Source organism: Rhineura floridana, chromosome 2 (genome assembly GCF_030035675.1).
Source record: "Rhineura floridana isolate rRhiFlo1 chromosome 2, rRhiFlo1.hap2, whole genome shotgun sequence".
Lineage (NCBI taxonomy): Eukaryota > Metazoa > Chordata > Lepidosauria > Squamata > Rhineuridae > Rhineura > Rhineura floridana.
Genome location: NC_084481.1, coordinates 43,685,977 through 43,701,544, shown reverse-complemented (window position 1 = coordinate 43,701,544; position 15,568 = coordinate 43,685,977). Strand labels below are relative to the sequence as shown.

Below are 15,568 nucleotides of genomic sequence, written 5' to 3'. Positions count from 1 at the left end.
AAATGTAAGAGGTCCTATGAAGCAAGGGAGATGAAAAAACAGAATATTCATGCATATTGATGCTGGGTATGTATTCCTATTTGGGGTGACCACTCACTTACAACTGTAGCTAGATCAGGAATGTAATGTTTAATACGAAAGCCAAACCCTATGATTTTGAATTAATATCTAACATAAAAAATGTAAAGTAAATGAAAATACCTTATAAAAGCTTTTTTGGGGGAAATAACTGAAATTAAATATTTCAAAAGAATAGTGAAGAACTCTACATTATTCATTGACGCAGAATTCTAATATTAACCACTTCATTGTAATAAAACCTCTAAGCAGTTTACAAGATTAAAAATTGCTGGCTGGCAAAATAATTAAAAATACGACCACCTTTTGAGACAGACAAGCCTGCAATGTAACCACAGTGGCCTAATTCAAATGAGGATGAGCCATAACAGGCTCACAGGCTCCTCCTTTCACACAGAAGGGAAGGAGACTGAAGCTTCTACTTTTGGACTTGAATAAACCAGTTCTCCTTACACTGAATTCTGGAAACTGAGGTATATTCAAACTGTGGTTTGTTAAACTAAGATCTGATATCACTGTTTGATGAGCATAGTTTCTCCATTTATTTTCATTTGCCCAAGAGTAAGTCACACTGAATAAAGTAAGGCTTAGTTCCAGGTAAACATGCATAGTTAGGCTGCAAATCTAATCAGATGTTAATGAATCAATGAAATATTTAAAACTGAATATTAGGTTTCCAATATACTTTCCCATCCATAATATTTGCTTGCATGGTGTCACTGTGTCATTAAGAATATTTTGTGAAAAAAGTATTAGAAACTGTAGAAACCATTCTAATTTGGGTTCAAGCCTGGTTATGTGACTGAATCGGCCTTGGTCGCCCTGATGGATGACCTTTATCAGGAGAAGGGTAGGGGGAGCGTGACCCTGTTATTCTTGATCTCTCAGCAGCTTTTGATACCATTGATCTTGGTATCCTTCTGAGCTGACCTGGTGAGATGGGTATTGGAGGCACTATTTTATCATGGTTCCGATGCTATCTCAAGGGTTGGTTTCAGAGAACAGCACAGGGCGATTGTTTTTTGGCCCCCTGAAAGTTGTGCTGTGGAATCCCATAGAGTACCATCTTGTCCCCAATGCTGTTGAACATCTATATGAAGCCATTATGAGTGGTCATTAGATTTGGGGCAAGGTGTCAGCAGTACACTGATGATACCCAGCTCTATTATCTCAGTCACATCTGAACTGGTAGAGGCTGTACAAGCCCTGGACCAGTGCCTGGACTCAGTGGCAGGCTGGATGAGGGCCAATAAACTGACTGAATCCTAGCAAGACAGAGGCACTGTGGGTAGATGGTTCTCAATTCAGACAACTGGTCAATTGTCTAATTGGTCGGGGTCATACTCCCTCTGAAAGAATAGGTTCGTAGTCCGGGGGTGCTCCTGGATCCATCTTTGTCGCTAAAGGCCCAGGTGACCTCACTGGTTAGAAGTGCCTTTTACCAGCTTTGGCTGGCAAGACAGGGGCAGCCATTTCTGAACCAGGGTAGCCATGCACTGATAACCTCTAGGCTGGATTACTGTAATGTGCTCTATGTGGGGCTGCCACTGAGGTCAGCCCAGAATGCAGCAGTGCAGCTACTCACCGAGGTAGGTTATCACCAATATGTTACCCTGCTGCTGAAATAAGTGCACTGGCTGCCCATTAGATACAGGGCTAAGTTCAAGGTGCTGGGTTTCGTTTATAAAGCTCTATACAACTTGGGACTGGGATACCTGAAAGACTGTCTTATGTCGTATATACTCAGTCGATCACTGCAATCTGCAGGGGAGGGCCTCCTGCAGATACTATCTCATCTGGAGGTCCATTCAGTACGACGTAGGAAACGGACCTTTAGGCACCCACCCTTTGGAACTGCCTCCCCTTAAATATTAGACAGATGCCATTTCTGTTATCTTTTCAGCACCTATTGAAGTCCTTCATTCAACAAGCCTTTTACGTACAGACTTTATCCCAGTCTGCATCTTTGTTGGAATTATTTTTAGATTTTTTTAAAAGGGATGTTTTAAAGATTTATTTTTGAAGATGTTTTTAAAGATGTTTTGTCTGGGGGATATATTAAATATGTTTTTAGTGTTTTTGTTTGCTATCCTGGGCTCCTTCTGGGAGGAAGGGCAGGATATACATTTAATTAATAATAACAATTATAATAATAATGTTGATCGCCGCATGCGACAGGACACGCACTTGATCTGGTGTTTTGTTCGGGGCAGGAAGAGGGTGATCTGAGGGCTGAGGAGTTCTTAGTGACTGTTGTCATGGACAGATCACTGACAAGGTTTAGGCTTTGTTCCCCTAGTAATTTTCACAGGAGTGGAGGGCTGATTAAGATGGTCCGTCCTCAGAGACTTATGGATCTGCATGCGTTCCTGAATGCTCTAGGGGATGTTCCCAGCATGGCTGGAGACATTGCCAAAGCCCTTGGTTAATCTCTGGAATATAGAGGTGACCCAGGCAATGAACACTATCACTCTGAAGCGCCCTCTCCCACTGGTGAGGGCCCACAACACGTCGTAGTTTACACAAACCTTGTGTCTGATGAAACAGCAGGGATGATGGCTAGAGTGATGATGCAGAAAAATTCAATCTGCCTCCAACCGAACACAGGCTGGGGCTCATTTTCAAGCCTATCTTGTGGTGGTGATGGCAGCAAAGACAGCTCATTTCTCTGCCATCATTGTGTCCACTCAGTGCTATCCAGGGTTGCTTTCCTGGGTGGTCCAGCGTCTTTTGGCCTCTGGCCCTACACTGAATCCCGAGCCCTCACTTGCTCACTCTGACGTTTGAGAGGCACTTTGCAGATAAAATCACCCACATTTGAACTGACTTGGACTCCTTATTAACTACAGTTGAGCCAGATGTCCTCAAGGCTTCCTCTGGTCATTTTTTCTATGGATACTTTTCAGCTTGTAAATCCTGAGGATGTGGACAAGACTCTGGGAGAAACAAGGGACATGACTTGCTCCCTTGACCCTTGCCCATCCCGGTTAATCAAATCTGCCAGAGTGGGAGCAGCTTGCTGTTTGGCATATTTAATTAATACCTCCCAAATGGAAAGTGCTATGCCAACATTGTTGAAGGAGGCTGTGGTAAGATCTTTATTAAAGAAGCCTTCATTAGACCCTGCAGATCTTAACAACAATCTCCCCTTTTGGGGCAAGGTGATTGAGAAGGTAGTGACTGCTCACCTCCAAGTTTTCCTGGACAAATCAGATTATCTAGGCACTTTCCAATCAGCCTTCAGACCTGGTCATGGGACAGAGACTGCCTTGGTTGCTCTGCTTGATGACCTACACTGGGGATCAGACAGGAGGAGTACATCCTTGTTGGTGCTGCTGGACCTCTCAGCAGCTTTCGATACCATTGACTATGGTATCCTTCTAGGCCGTCTAGCTGCAATGGAATTGGAAGGCACCACTTTACAGTGGCTTCGGTCCTACCCGGCGGACAGGTCTTAAAAAGTGGTACTGGGAGACTACTGCTTGACCCCCTGGCTGCTGGCCTGTCAGTCCCACAGGGTTCCATTCCGTTTCCCATGCTCTTTAACATCTCTATGAAACTGCTGAGAGAGGTCATCAGGAGATTTGGAGTACAAGTCATCAGTATGCTGATGACACTCAGCTCTATCTCTCCCTACCACCTGACTGCAGGGAGGGAGTGCTCATGCTAAACCAGTGCCTGGAGGCTGTAAAGGGCTGGATGTGGGTTAACAAGCTGAAACTTAATCCAGACAAGATGGAAGTGTTGCTGGTCAAGGGGAAAGCTGCCCCAGGGATAGGGCTACAACCTGTTCTGGACGGGGTTGCACTCCCCATGAAGGAGCAGGTTGGCAGCTTGGGAGTATTCCTGGATCCTGCCTTGCTACTTGAATACATCAGGTGACTGTGGTAGCCAGGAGTGCTTTTGGCCAACTCAAACTGGTCTACCAGCTGGGCCCATTCCTGGAAGCAGTTGACAGACACAGTGACACATGCACTGGTGACATCGAAGCTTGATTATTGCAACACGCTCTACGTGGAGCTACCTTTCAAAATGGTGCAGAAATTGCAGTTGGTTCAAAACACAGCAACCAGAATGTTAACTGGATCATGGCATCGGGATCATGTTGCCCCCGTGCTTTATTGACTCCACTGGCTCCTAATTTGTTTCTGGGCCCAATTCAAAGTGCTGGTTTTGACCTTTAAAACCCTAAACGGCCTTGAACCACTATACCTGAGGTAGCGTATCATCAAAACTATGACTTGTGATTAAGGGTTGCTAGTGAGAAGAAAGCTTAACCACAAGTCCATATTTATGCAACACGCGAAGCCAAACCTTAGCTTACCTCAGCACAGCAGCAAAAAGGACAAGGAAGGAGTAAAGCAACTGCAAGCCAGGAGCCTGTATGTTCACGTAGTCTCACTAAACCAAGGTTTGGCTTAGCGAGTCATACGAATCATACTAACATCTGCTGAACAGTGAGTCCTATCTAAGTTGGACAGTGGGTCCAACCTAAGGTACATATCCATTTTACTAGATAGCAAAACAAAAACAAAAAAACCACCTGCATTGTACCTCTTTAAACTTCAGGAGAAACTGTGTAGAATCCATGTCTAGTGGCAAATTAATATCTTCATTTTCAGGAAGATAAAACACTTCCACTGATTTTCCATGTAAATTTGATTCAAAGGAATCTTCATCTTCATCATAATCATCATCCTGAAAAGGTGTTAAGTACTATGTTATGGAAACTAAGTACATTTTTTTCTGACAAAATGGCTTCCATAAAACAAAAAATACAAAAATAACATCACTTCTGTATTTCTGTATGCTACAATTTTATTTTTTTTCTTTTCTATCAATAGAAGGCTTTTTTATCTGTGTAAATTCAATCACATTTCAACTTGAAATATTCAAGCAGTTTCAAAAGAAATGAAATGTATAGGTCACCAAGTCATTTGTTGCATCACAATTCCCTACACACACACCTTTCCCAAAAAGATCGTAAGTTTTAGCTTCCAGTTACTATTTAGGGTGTCATTCAAACCCTACGTTGTGGCTATTGTTTACAAGCCAGCTGCATAACCCATGGTATTAAGATAGCTATTTCAAAAACAACATAGTTGAGATTAACCACAGTTTGTTCGGTTTGTACAACATGACAAACTGTGGTTAATCTAAATTGAAAGTGAACGTTTCTGAACTCCTCACAGTTGCATTGGGTGGGGCAGGTCAATAAGTCCGAGGTTCCCTGTGGCTTGTTCTCATTGTGCTAAACTATGATTTAGTATGACATCTGAACCAGATAATTTAGGAAGACCTGAATAAAGTAGAACAGGGGTGAGGAACCTTTTTTCAGCCCAAGGCTTCCATTCCCTCAAGGGCAACCTTCTGGGGCTGCATGACAGTAGTAGGTGGAGCCAGAGGCAAAAGTGGGTAGAACAACAGATGCAATTCTTAGTTTTGTATAGTAGGCTACATCTCTGCCACACAAAAATCAGCCCCCACCCCTCCCCCACCCTCCTACAAAAGACACCACACACTTCCCTCAGTCTTTCATTCAGGTAAACAAAAAGCATTATCACAGTACAAGGACACATTTAGGTTAGGCACACACACACACAAAAGGTAACTACTGAGCAGGACTAGCAAGAGGGAGTGTTGCCTGGGGAGGGTCCCAAGGGCCAGACAGACAGACCTAGAGGGCTCCATTTGACACACACACATCCATATCTGAGGTTCTCCATCCCTAAACTAGAGACTGCATGAAGTTTTGCAGTCCAAAAAAGAAACATGCTGGTTTTGAACTCCATTGTATTTGATCAAAGTATGAGGGCACTGCTTAGGTACTAGCATATCCAAAAGCTTGCAGCTGCATGCAGAGATTACTTGACTGGGGCTTTTGCATAAGGAGTCAGCAACCAGAGTCCCCTGGAACCAAATCTGGTCAATGGGGGGGGACCTGCTCCCTCAGCTGCCAACTTACACCTGAGGTGAAGAGGAAAAGGGCATAATTGGCAACAGAAGGCAGGATACTTTTACAGGCTTGTAGTTAATGTACTGGCCCACTACCTCTCACTCATTTCTAAAGCAGCTCTCTAGGAAACCTACTTGCTGACTAGGCCTATAGATTAAACATACATTGTTCACTCAGTGTTATCCAGGAATGGTAAAAGTTTGCTGAAATTTTTTGAACAACACAATGAGCAATAAGCTGTAATTTCTCTTTATATTACTGGTCTTGAGGGATTAGTGCCAATCTTTATGCAGTCAAAACGGCACCATCCATGAAGAGGGAGCTAATGTTTGGGGGAACGTGGGAGTTTGGAAAAGTAAAAAACAACAACAACAACAACTAAGGAGAGAGAAAAACTGGGGAGTACTGAGGAACAAGAGAGCTAACACAGAGGGGAGATCTGTCTGCAAAGTTGCCCATCCATGGTATGAGCCTGGTTTGATCATTAAAGCTGAACGTATTGTGCTGTCTCTTGGTTATGGGTGCTGGCAGGAGAAGGAAGACATGGGAAGGATAAAACAGGAAGAACACCAAGTGCAGAATAAGCAAGTACAATGAACAAGGAAGCAATAAAAGCAGGGCACAGGAGAGGAAAATGGCAGATCAAGCAGAGCAAAGAGAAGAGAAATGACATGGGTTTCTCACTATGCTCCTTCTCAGACCCTCACCTACCACCTCAGCCCATGATCACCCTAGATCAGCGCTAGAAGTGAAGCCAGTTGCCAGCTCAGTAAGATTCTTTTGCCTGCCTTCCCCTGCTCTCCAGTTTCTGCTTCAGCTCCTTACAGTTTATAATAATAATAATAATAATAATAAATTTAATTTCTGTGTCGCCTATCTGGCCAAAGGCCACTCTAGGCAACGTACAAAACAGTTAAAACACAATGAGATAAAATACAATAATACAATAAAAAACAATATGAGAATAATACAGCAGCAACAATATTAAAACAGGGTAGGAGGCATTTCAGTCACAGTAATTAACCCTCTCCGGAGATCCCAAAGGCCTGTTGAAAGAGCCAGGTCTTTAAGGCTTTACGGAATACATTTAGGGAAGAGGCGTGCCAGAGATCTTGTGGGAGGGAGTTCCAGAGAGTGGGGGCCGCCACTGAGAATGCCCTCTCTCTTGTACCCGCCAATCTAGCTGTTTTTGTCGGCGGGATTGAGAGAAGGCCTTGAGTGGCTGATCTTGTCGGGCGGCATAATTGGTGGCGTTGAAGGTGCTCCGTAAGATAAACTGGCCGAGACCGTACAGGATTTAAAGGTTAATACCAACACCTTGAATTGGGCTCGGAAAACAACTGGAAGCCAGTGTAGATCGAACAACACTGGTGTGATGTGATCCCAGCGGCGACTATTTGTAAGTAGTCGAGCCGCCGCATTTTGGGTAAGTTGTAAATTCCGGACCGTTTTCAAGGGTAACCTCACGTAGAGCGCATTACAGTAGTCCAAACGAGAGGTGACCAGAACATGTACTACCAGGGGGAGCTGATGAGCAGGAAGGTAGGGTTGCAGCCTTCGTATGAGGTGTAGTTGATACCAGGCTGCCCGGCTCACAGCCGAAATCTGAGCCTCCATGGACAGCCTGGAGTCAAGTACAACCCCAAGGCTGCGGACCTGGTCCTTCAGGGGTAAACTCACCCCACTGAACTTCAGGTCAACATCTCCCAACCTTCTTTTGTCCCCCACAAGTAGCACCTCGGTCTTATCGGGTTCAGCTTCAGCTTGTTCCTTCCCATCCATCCACTCACGGATTCCAGGCACTTGGACAAGGTCTCCACAGCAACTCTGGTGAAGATTTAAACGAAAGATAGAGCTGAGTGTCATCTGCATATTGGGGACACTGCAGCCCAAATCTCCTGATGATTGTCCCCAGCGGCTTCATATAAATATTAAATAGCATGAAGAGAGGATAGAGCCCTGTGGCACACCACAATTGAGAGGCCAAGGGTCTGAAACCTCCTCCCCCAATGCTACTTGTTGGTACCTATCGGAGAGAAAGGAACGGAACCACTGTAATACAGTGCCTCCAATTCCCAATCCCTCCAGGCGATGTAAAAGGATACAGTGGTCGACAGTATCAAAAGCCACTGAGAGATCGAGGAGGACAAGAAAGGTGAATTCTCCCCTATCTAAAGAGCGACCAAGGCTGTTTCAGTTCCGTGACCAGTCCTGAAACCCGATTGGTATGGATCCAAGTAATCCGTTTTATCCAAGTGTGTTGACGACTGGTTGGCCACCACTCGCTCAATGACCCTTGCCCAAAAATGGTAGGTTCGAAATTGGGCGGAAGTTATTGAAAACTTGGGGATCCAAGGAGGGCTTCTTCAGGATGGGCTTTACAATTGCCTCCTTGAAGGCTGATGGCATCACACCCTCTTTCAAGGAAGCGTTTACCACCGCCTTGATCCCCTCGCCCAATTTCTCTCTGCAGCTCATAAGGAGCCACAATGGGCAAGGATCAGTTAGACAAGTGGTAGGCTTCACAGATGAAAGCACCTTGTCCACATCCTCAGAAGGGAGAAGCTGAAACCGATCCAACTTACTGGCATGCAACTGGCCAACTCTGGTTCATCCACTGTATCCACGGTGCACGGGATTGAGCTCCGTAAGTGTTCGATTTTGTCAGCGAAGTGCTTTGCTAATATATCACAGAGGCCTTTGACTGTTCCAAGGGTTCCTGAGCAACTGGACCGACCAGGCTTCGGACCACCTGGAACAGCCTCCTGGGACAGCACTCCGCAGACGCAATAGAGGCAGCAAAGAAAGCCTTCTTTCCTGCCTTTATTGCCACTTGGTAGGCAGCTACTGCTGCTCTAACCTGTGTCCGGACATCTTCGGAGCGAGATTTCCGCCACCGGCGCTCTAGTCGTCTCACCTCCTGTCTCAAACTACGCAACCGCGGTGTATACCATGGTGCTAGTTGAGTTCTATTCAGGGGGAGACGACGTTTCGGAGCCACCCAGTCTAATGCCCTGGTGATCCCATCATTCCACTCCTTCACCAGGGTTTCGACCAGGCGACCTTCAGCAGGTTCCAATTCCCCTAGCGCAGTCAGGAATCCATCCGGATCCATCAGGTGCCTGGGGCGGACCATTCTAATAGGTCCTTCACCCCTGCGGAGGGGGCATGGCATCGAGAAGTCCATGTTTACCAGGTAGTGATCTGACCATGACACAGGGGTGGAATGAACCACTCCCAACTTCAGACCACTTCTCTCCTCTTCCAGGACAAATACAAGGTCGAGAGCATGACCGGCTACATGGGTGGGCCCAGTATTACTAAGGTGCAGTTCCAGGAAGCCATGGTTTCCAGGAAATCCCAAGGGGCTCCAGTGAGAGTGGCCTCGGCATGCACGTTAAAGTCACCCAGCACTAACAATTCTGGGGACAATGCCCGTACAGCCGAGACCACCTCCAGCACCTCGGCCAAGGAGTCTGCTGTGCAGTGGGGTGGGCGGTACACCAGCAGGATCCCTAAACTGCCCTTCGGGCCCAACCTCCAGTACATACAATCAACAAATTGAGTCCTATGGAGAGGAGGTCTGGCAAAAACCAAGGACTCTCGGTAGATGACTGCCATGCCCCCTCCCCGCCTTCCTATCCTCGGCTGCTGTGCATAACGGAAACCTGGTGGACACATGGCCTCAAGATGGGAGCAGAGGCTTCGTCCAACCAAGTTTCCATAATGCATGCCAGGTCTGCCCGCCCATCCAAGATCATATCATGAATGAGTGAGGTTTTCTGAGCCACAGACCTGGCATTACATAACAGCAGTCGAAGGTCGGTAGGAACCTTGCGTCCCCCAGTTTTCGTCTGGTTCTGAGCAGACCCGGAACATGGGATGGATATAATGCATCTATCCCGTGTTCCCCTATTCCGGCATGGTCTGCCAATAGCACCCTTCCAGCGCCTGCCGCCCAAACTTCCTATAACTTGGCCCCCCACTTCCCTCCCTGGCTTGCACATGCCTCTATCCCTATCTGCCAGTCAACAGGTCACCCACCCTAACAATTTTGTCCGGAGACCCGCCTCCGTACCCAATAACAGCTGTAATTAGTTAAAATAAATTAATTTAAATTAAACTAAATCAATATAATTCCCCCACTTTCACATTCACACATCATACACACTCACACACAACACACTCCCTTCTATTTGCCAACAGGCAGGCCTACTCCCTAAAAGCAATAAAAATAAAAATAAAAATAATAAAATACAAATACAATACAATAAAAATAAAATAAAATAAAATAAAAAGAAAGCAGCAGCAAGAGCAGCAGGCTCTCCTTCCCTGGGTGGCGATGTTCTCCTTCTCCCTGCAGGCACTGGGTCTCCATCCTGGAGAAGGAATGAGCTAGCAGCCCTGTTTCAAGCAAAGATGCACAGCAACATTTTATAGCAGGTCCTACTTGTGTACAATATATATGCAGTGTTATATTTTAACTGATACCTGTTCTGTATCTTCATGGGCATATTGCTGCTCAAACGAACATCTCTCCTGCTCCAATGTCTCACTTATAAGCCGAGCTACTTCACTCTGAGTTCCTGGTTTTTCTCTTCCAATCAGAAACCTAAGGAAAACCATCAACCAGTAAGTTAAATATAAAATAATAGTTTCCTATAAAAGTATCACCAGCAAGAAATAAGTTTAAGATTTCCCTCTCAGCTTCATTACTAAAGAAGTTAGCTATTTTATAAAAATGCACATACCTGACTGTCCCTTTTGTATTTTTTAGTACAGTCGCTGCAAAAAATTGGGTTACTCCTACAAGACTTATTCCATCAACCTCAACAATTTGATCATTTACTTGGATTCTGAAAGGCAAGAAAAAAACATATTAAGCTTTATGTGCAACACTACATTTCATACAATAAAAAGGCATAGGAATAAAAACAAAAACATATGAGTAAGGGGGCTGTTTGCTCATTATGTTCTAAGGAACACTTCCTACAGAACATTTTCAACTTGGTATTATTATTATTATTATTATATCCCACCCTTCCTCCCAAAGGAATCCCCTCCCACAGGGAAAAAGGAACGAATGATCCAAATCAGACTAAAAGACATTTGAAAATGATACAGCTTCTTTTAGTTTGTCCATGGTGTAATATGTTTAAAGTACAAATATAGGCTACAAGAATATCTACTTAAACTAGTTGTGTTCTCCTTAAGGAGACAATATACACTGGCTAGGTTCCAAGACATACCATCTTTGGAAACCAAGAGATTTCATAGACTCCATATGCGTGTCTCTTCTGTTACAGTGGTAATAACCAAGCTTCTGAAGAACCCTCCAGAATGGCATTTAACAGAGTTTAGGGGTTGCAACTTAATGAGAGAGTTAAAGAAAACCAGAGACACCCTTTTTTGCACACTAACCCTGTGCATGAGTGAAAAAGTCTACTGCTCACACTAGACTTGTATTTTGTGTTCTCTCTCTCAATTTCTCTCTCTCTCTCTCTCTCTCTCTCTCTCTCTCTCTCTCTCTCTCTCTCACACACACACACACACACACACACACACACACACACACACACACACACACACACACACACACACACACACACACAAACACAAACACAAGGTACTCGAACTGCTGTAAATTCTCCAACCACTCCCAGCAAGGGAAATATGTAGGTTTCAACAGAAATTATGGCAAGATGGATAAAAATAGATTTTAAAAAAAGTTTAATTAACTTTTTATTTAGATGGCATTTTCATTCTTCTAAAATATTCATTAAAATAATTTAAAATAAACATGTAAGAAAAACTCTACTAGATCAGGCAAGAGATCTATCTTGCATCCTCTTTTCCACATTTCCAACCAGATACATATAGAAAGGCCATAAAGCAAGGCATGAGGACAGTAGCAATCTTCCCCCTTCCCCAACTGGTATTCAGAGGCATGCTGCCTCTCATCTTGGAGAGAATATGGGCTGAACTAGACGTCAGCTATTTGCAACAGAAGAAAAGCATCTGTTGGTGCCAATGGGAGCTTTCCTCCTATCGTGAACAGCAGGAGTGGTGTGATTGCTCAAAAAGAAAGAGAATGAACCCTTGGTTTTCACCTGAAAGGTGATTTTATTGGATGCCAGTCCATCACATGGGTTAGTCTGCCATCTGGTGTCCAAGGACCAGAAATGCACTGAAGCTTGAGGTTTTTGAGGAAGCAGCTAGGCACTGCTGGCTTGCAGAGCCCAGTTCACTTTCAGATGCGATTCTCTGAGAGGTGTCATTGGAAGACCTATGCACAGGCATGGGGAAAAAAGGAAGAAAATACAACCCAACAACAAAAAACAATGTCGCAAGCAAGCAACATCATGTGCCCAACTTGAGGGTTACTTCCTCACTATGCTAACTAGAAATTTGAAGGTTCTGTCTCTGGAAAAGATAGAATACAAAGCAAACTCAGTCCCAGATTGATTGTATACCCTTGTTCCTATATACATATACATTCAATCAACCTATTAACATACCCAACACTTTAGGTTTTTGGTTTTTTTAAAACATAAATGAACTATGTGCATTGCAGAAAAACTTAAACTGACAGCGGCTGCGCCCCAAATAACCAAACCGGGTGGGCCGTGATGGACTGGCAGCCAATAAAATCACCTTTCAGCTGAGAACTAGCAGTTCATTTTCCCTGGCTGCCAGTGGGGCGAGCCGACTAAGGCACTGGTACCGCCTGCTGCAGTACTCTTCTTCCAAAGGAAGCCTTAGCCGAGGTATAACGGTTTATTTTATAGTGTCTGATGAAGGTTGAGGGGGATGACCAGTTAGCTGCTCTGCAGATATCCCATAGGGACACAATGGTTGAGAAGGCTGCTGTGGTGGAGGCCAACCTTGTCCAGTGGGCTGTTACACCCTATGGGGACATAAGGTCGAGGGCCTTGTAGTCAGATGCACATTCTTAAGCAGAGTGGTAAGGTTGCCATTGATGCCTTCCTACCCAGAGACCTGGGGTACACTCACATAAACATAGACTCTGTGGTCTTTAGGTCCTTTGTCCTATTTACATACGTCTTGAGTGCTGTTGTGACATCTAGGCAGTGCAGGTCCTTCTCCAACAGGTGCACCATTTTCAGGCAGAACAACAGTAGGACCAACTCCTGCTCTCTATGGAAGTCCATATTAATTTGGGGGACAAAGGATGGGTCCATCCTGAGGATTACCCTGTCCTTGTGAAAAACACGAAGGTGGCATGTGATGGACAGGGCCCCAGCTCCGAAACACGCAGGGATGTGGTAATGGCAATGAGGAATAGGACCTTGTAGGACAGGACCTGAAGGGGAATGTTATCTAATGGTTCAAATTGTAGTCATTGCAGGGCCTGCAGGACCTTCTGTAGGTCCCATGAGGGGAACCAGGGGGTGACAGGTGGTCATGAAGGCGCAGCCCCTCTGAAGAAGCGACGGATCAGCTGGTTACTGCCAACTGGTTAGCTGGAGGTGGCTGAAAGAACTGCTGAGATAGCTGATGCCTGTCTCCGTAGCATAGACCTTCAGACCTAGCTGGAGGCCCCTATGTAGGAAGTCCAAGACCTGATGAATGGTGGCCTTGGAGGGTCAGATGTCCTTGGTTTGACACCATCTTGGACCATTCCCATGGGAGATTTGTTGCTGGCTGAGCCAGTCTGCCATAGTGTTTGTTTCTCTGCTGAGATGCTCTGTGGTCAGCAATGTGAGGTTTAGCTCTGCCCAGTCCAGGAGCAGCATGCCCTCCACCTGCAGGCTCCGTGAGCATCTTCCCCCTTGCCAGAGGGAGAGCAGTGATAGTAGTAATAATAGAGTTGTTTTATTATTATTATTATTATTATTAATCTGCAAATATATGGTTGACTAGGTGGGGGCTGTAGCCCCCGGTTCTGTAGTTGAATGGGCCCCCCCTTTGTATTCACCAAGGGAAAAAACCCTCTGGTAATGGGGGCAGAAAGATGGGTTAGGGCAGGAGACCCACTACCTCAAACATGGAAAACAAAAAGTACAATTTCCTTTTTACTAGTTATTATCCCTGGTGGCAGCAGTGCAACTACCAGATTGGCATTGAGCCCATGTGTGGTAAGTTCTGTGGACATGGAGGCTGTTTGGATTTTTTATTTTTTTTTGGAACCGCAACCGGTAAAGATGAGGAGAAGTGGTCAGATGGCAGCCAGGGGCAGAAAAAGGAGATCGGCTGGCCAAGGGAGGATCTGGCTCCCGGCTGCCCAGCCTAGTGTAAGCAGGTTAGAATGGCGGGTGGCCCTCACACCCTTACATAGTTCCATGAGGGCAGAGGGGGACTAGGCAACCCAGCCAGGATGAAATAGCGGCCAAGCTTGCCTGCTGTAGCTTGGGTCTGCAAAGGTGTCAGGAAGCTGGGCACCCCAGAACATGGCAAGGTTCCCCCGAGAGGAAAATATCCCCAGAGTCCTTTGGGGGAAGGGGGGGGGAGTCCCAAGCATGCCCAGAGAGCAAGGGGGAGAAGAGGGATTGGAAAACTCCTCAAGCCTGCCCAACAGCAAACTGGAAAAGGAAAACAATATTTTTTTTAATACAACAAAAGAAAGATAGCACAATCACGGTAAAGGAAAAATTAGAGAAAAGGGATGAAATGAACTCACACCGTCGAAGAGAGTGGGAGCCTACTTCCTCAAAAACCTCAAGCTTCAGTGCATTTCCTGTTCTTGGACACCAGATGGCAGACTAACCAACATGATGGATTGGCACCCAAGGAATATATATGGCCTGTGTCTTTTATACATATATATTATAGGTGTGCGTGTGTTACACACAGGAGAGCATCTCCATCAAGCTGTTTTAAAGATGTTTTTAATCACTTGTTGTTTGCCACCCAGGCCCCTTTGGGAGGAAGGGTGAGATACAAATTTAATAAATAGTAAGAAAGTCTGCAAAACAGAATAAGCTTTCCTAGTGGAAACTTACCGACCATCTTTCTGAGCAGCTCCACCTTCAGTAATTGTTTTTACAAAAATTCCCAGCTTTTCCAATCCCTGATCTGCACCAACACCCATTCCAATAATACTGATACCTAAACCACTGTCACCTATGAATACAAAAAAGAAATAATTTTTTAAAAATAGCTGCACAACTAATGATTTCGGTTCATATGTGCAAAATGCTGTATCAGCAAGTCATTCTATCTATGCTTACAACTCAAAATTATGGTAAGTGAAGTAAGAAGCACACTTGTGCATTCTTTACAAAAATGATGTACTATGGTAATCCATTACATTCTTTCTGCAGTAAATTTGCAGGCACCCCTGTACTATTCAGTCTTCCATTTGGCTTTCAAAAATGTTTTTATCTACCAGCCCTGAAGCCATTATCAAACATTTAAGAGTATTGTTTTCCATGCAGAAGGTCCAGGTTCAATACCCAGCATCTCCAGGTAGGGCTGGCTGAGAACCCTACCTGAAACCCTGGCGAGCTGCTGCCAGTCAGTGTGGACAATACTGAACTAGATGGACCAGTGGGTCTGACTCAGTGTAAGGCA

General features: G+C 45.0%; 1 protein-coding gene across 4 annotated transcripts in view; it reads right to left on the bottom strand.

Moving 5' to 3' along the window:
* The window catches only part of LOC133376405 (neurabin-1-like), an 82,416-nt gene that overhangs the window by 39,390 nt on the left and 27,458 nt on the right, over positions 1 to 15,568 (bottom strand). For all 4 annotated transcript variants that reach the window (XM_061608478.1, XM_061608480.1, XM_061608481.1 and 1 more), the window contains exons 4-7: positions 14,998 to 15,118; positions 10,786 to 10,890; positions 10,526 to 10,646; positions 4,633 to 4,776 (exon numbers count right to left, since the gene is read on the bottom strand). In XM_061608478.1, coding sequence (XP_061464462.1) covers positions 4,633 to 4,776; positions 10,526 to 10,646; positions 10,786 to 10,890; positions 14,998 to 15,118 — 491 coding nt within the window. The remainder of the gene's footprint in view (positions 1 to 4,632; positions 4,777 to 10,525; positions 10,647 to 10,785; positions 10,891 to 14,997; positions 15,119 to 15,568) is intronic.